The sequence below is a fragment of the Acartia tonsa genome, chromosome 4, assembly GCF_053477335.1.
Source record: "Acartia tonsa isolate MP-2025a chromosome 4, ASM5347733v1, whole genome shotgun sequence".
NCBI classification, from domain to species: domain Eukaryota; kingdom Metazoa; phylum Arthropoda; class Copepoda; order Calanoida; family Acartiidae; genus Acartia; species Acartia tonsa.
In genome coordinates, this window is record NC_137263.1 from 4,902,443 (window position 1) to 4,905,188 (window position 2,746).

At 41.0% G+C, this 2,746-nt stretch overlaps 1 protein-coding gene across 1 annotated transcript; it reads right to left on the reverse strand.

Moving 5' to 3' along the window:
- Window positions 1–683: 683 nt before the first annotated feature.
- LOC145315744 (uncharacterized) lies at window positions 684–1,575 on the reverse strand. Its single transcript, XM_080155785.1, has 2 exons — window positions 1,172–1,575; window positions 684–787 (listed from the first exon to the last, which is right to left on the reverse strand). Exons 1-2 carry the CDS (start codon window positions 1,542–1,544, stop codon window positions 771–773), a joined length of 390 nt encoding a protein of 129 aa, XP_080011911.1. The 5' UTR covers window positions 1,545–1,575; the 3' UTR covers window positions 684–770.
- Between the last annotated feature and the right edge of the window lie 1,171 nt (window positions 1,576–2,746).

A 2,746-nucleotide genomic window follows, 5' to 3' on the forward strand; every position in this document is an offset into this window, starting at 1 on the left:
AATGCCGTTGAAATTTAGCGACTCTAGCAGACGCATACTAGGGCTGTTGTTTTCATTAATCCTGAACAAGTCAAGATTAATGTCTCCAACAATAAAGAACGGTAGGTTGAGTGACATAATCCTATCCAGTAATTCAAGGTACATTTCAAAAAATTCATCAAGTTCAGCACTACTTTGATTAGGGGGTCTATAGGTGTTCAACACTAAGAATTTAAATCCATTAAACGAACATTTGAGACAGATAGATTCACATATACGTTCTTTGAAGGAGATATTGTCAAACATTCTTACTACTTTATAATGTTTTTGCACTAGTAATCCCACCCCTCCCCCCCTTTGTGTTTTTCTAAGGTTGACATGCCAGTTGTAGCCTTCAATATTATACACGTCAAAATTTGCATTGGAATTTGCCCAGAGTTCTTGACACGCAAGAACGCTGGGCCGTATTCCTTTGCAATTAAAATTATCTATACACGCCACCAATTCATCAAATTTAGAGTTTATCGATTGACAGTTTAAAGAAAATAAAATTATCAGTTGTTCTCTAAAAGATTTCAATTTTGTTATTGCTTCATTTTCCGACATGTACTGACAATTAATACCAAATTCTTCATTAAATCCATCAAAATGTTGGCCATATATAGGGTTTAGGAGGTCTAGTGTAGGGTTAAGATTTAAATTAGCAGGTACCTGTTCATTTAATCCATTAGGGAGGCTTGTAGGGTACTGGTGTGGAGTCTAAGTTTATCGCAGGAGGATTAGCACGTATATCAACCAGTGGGAACGACTGAAAAACAATATATATCAGCATACATAAAACATGAATATATTTACAATAGTAATAATAGTGAGATAGATAAAACATTTAGTTAGGAGGTGATGTGCCTCCGCTCTTTACTTTTTCCCCCCCCCCCCCGTGGTATTAGTTAGATACAAAAAATCTTTTAATCAATATTTTTATCTAAAAGTTGGCATAGGGGGTAGGTAGGTAAAATAGAGTTAAATTCTTTTTAGTTATCGTTTTTTAATCTTTGACAGACGATGACATTATGACATTATATGACAAGAAAATAAACGGATTAATTTTAGTAATTAATCAATAATCATTCATAATAAGGACAGTAAGTATTTGTTAACTGCAAGAAAGTACTATCTAATCATTTTATCTTACTGTCGTTGGTTTTCTTTGCAGTTCTTGCAGGCATAGATTTCAGCGGTGGTAGCGGCTGCTGTTTAGGTGGATCCGCTTCTGGCTCTCTGGCTGCTGGGCGGGCTGCTGCTACGCTGGGTGCAGTTGTTGGAGCTGGCATCTGCTCGGTTGCGTTCTCATCCTCGGCCTCAGGGACATCGGCGGCTGCCGTGTCAGAGGTGGTTGCGGACTCCAAGGGAGGGAACTCATCCATGTTGGCAGCGTTGGGAGGAGGTTCAAAGTTATCCTCGAAATCATCCTCTGTGATGAGGGGATTGCAGAACTTTGAGTTAGGGAAGAATGATCCTCTGTCTGCATAGGGCACGCTGTTGTATTTGATCAGGGGGGGCTCCATTGATGTGCTGAACAGGTTCTCAGTGCCAGGTATTGGTCTTGTCATGCCGATTAAAGTGTCGGCAAATGGGTTCAGAACTTTTTGCCATCTGGTTCCTGTCTTGATTTGAAAACCCACAGTTTCCCCCATTATTTTGGTACGGGAGATCAGCTTTGTTGAATGTAAAAATGTCTGGACGTTTTTATTCAAACGTGTTGTGTCATATTGCATTTTTATCATTCTACCTGGGAAATAGGGTGCAGGGGACACACTCTGGCTGGCAGTCTTGTACTGGTTCAACTTAGCTGTGTATTCCTCGAGGACAGGGCGCTTGGATATCATTACCGCTTGGAGGTGGACGCGGGAATGAAACCTGAAGATGGCCTGTGGGACTTCCTTCTTCTTGGGGTTAAACGGCAAATGATGCGCGTACTCGATGACGTCCCCCCAGTACTGGGGGACGAAATCGAGTAGGCCGTTACGGTGGGCTATTTTCAGTGAGGGCAGAATGAGTGCGTTGTATATCGACAGCATGGTGATCTTCTCTCGGCTGTGGGGCGACTGGAAATTCGTCACCCTCAGGGACCACGCCCTACTACGCTGCTCCCTGCAGGAGTTCTGAAAAAACGAATAGCGTTTAAAATTGTCATCGTTTTTTGCTTGACATTCGAACTTACTCTGGAGGACCGCAATACTATCCTTAATCGCTTTTAAAGTTTCTGCCGATATTTGGGCATCCTTAAAATTGTCAATTTGCTCAAGAACAGAGATTTTGTCACTAAGTTCGGAGAATTGTTTTTTTACCGCATCTATTTCTTTTTTATGGCTAGAAATTGTGTTAAAAACTTCCTCATGTCTTACCTTGGCTTTATTTTTATCGTATTCCTCAAACTTTTTGTCGAAAATCACTTCCATTCTTTCCCAAAATGCGGGAGATGATTGTTCCGGCAACATTTTCAAGCGAGTGAAGCCGTGTGGCTAAGATGGCGGTGATTTCGAGTTCAATTAGCCAATAGGAAGCGAGGAAAAATTGATGACTGCCAATAGCGTGATTTGTTGTGGACGCTACTTGCTTACTAGCCAATGAGAGAGCGACACTGGTTTGGCCCTCGTGTGATGTGGCCAAGTTTTAAAAAAGAAATAGATAAAAGATTTTGCGGATTTTTATTTCACTTGATTAGGCGATTATTCACAAGGATAGTATTAACGGTTTTACACCGGCG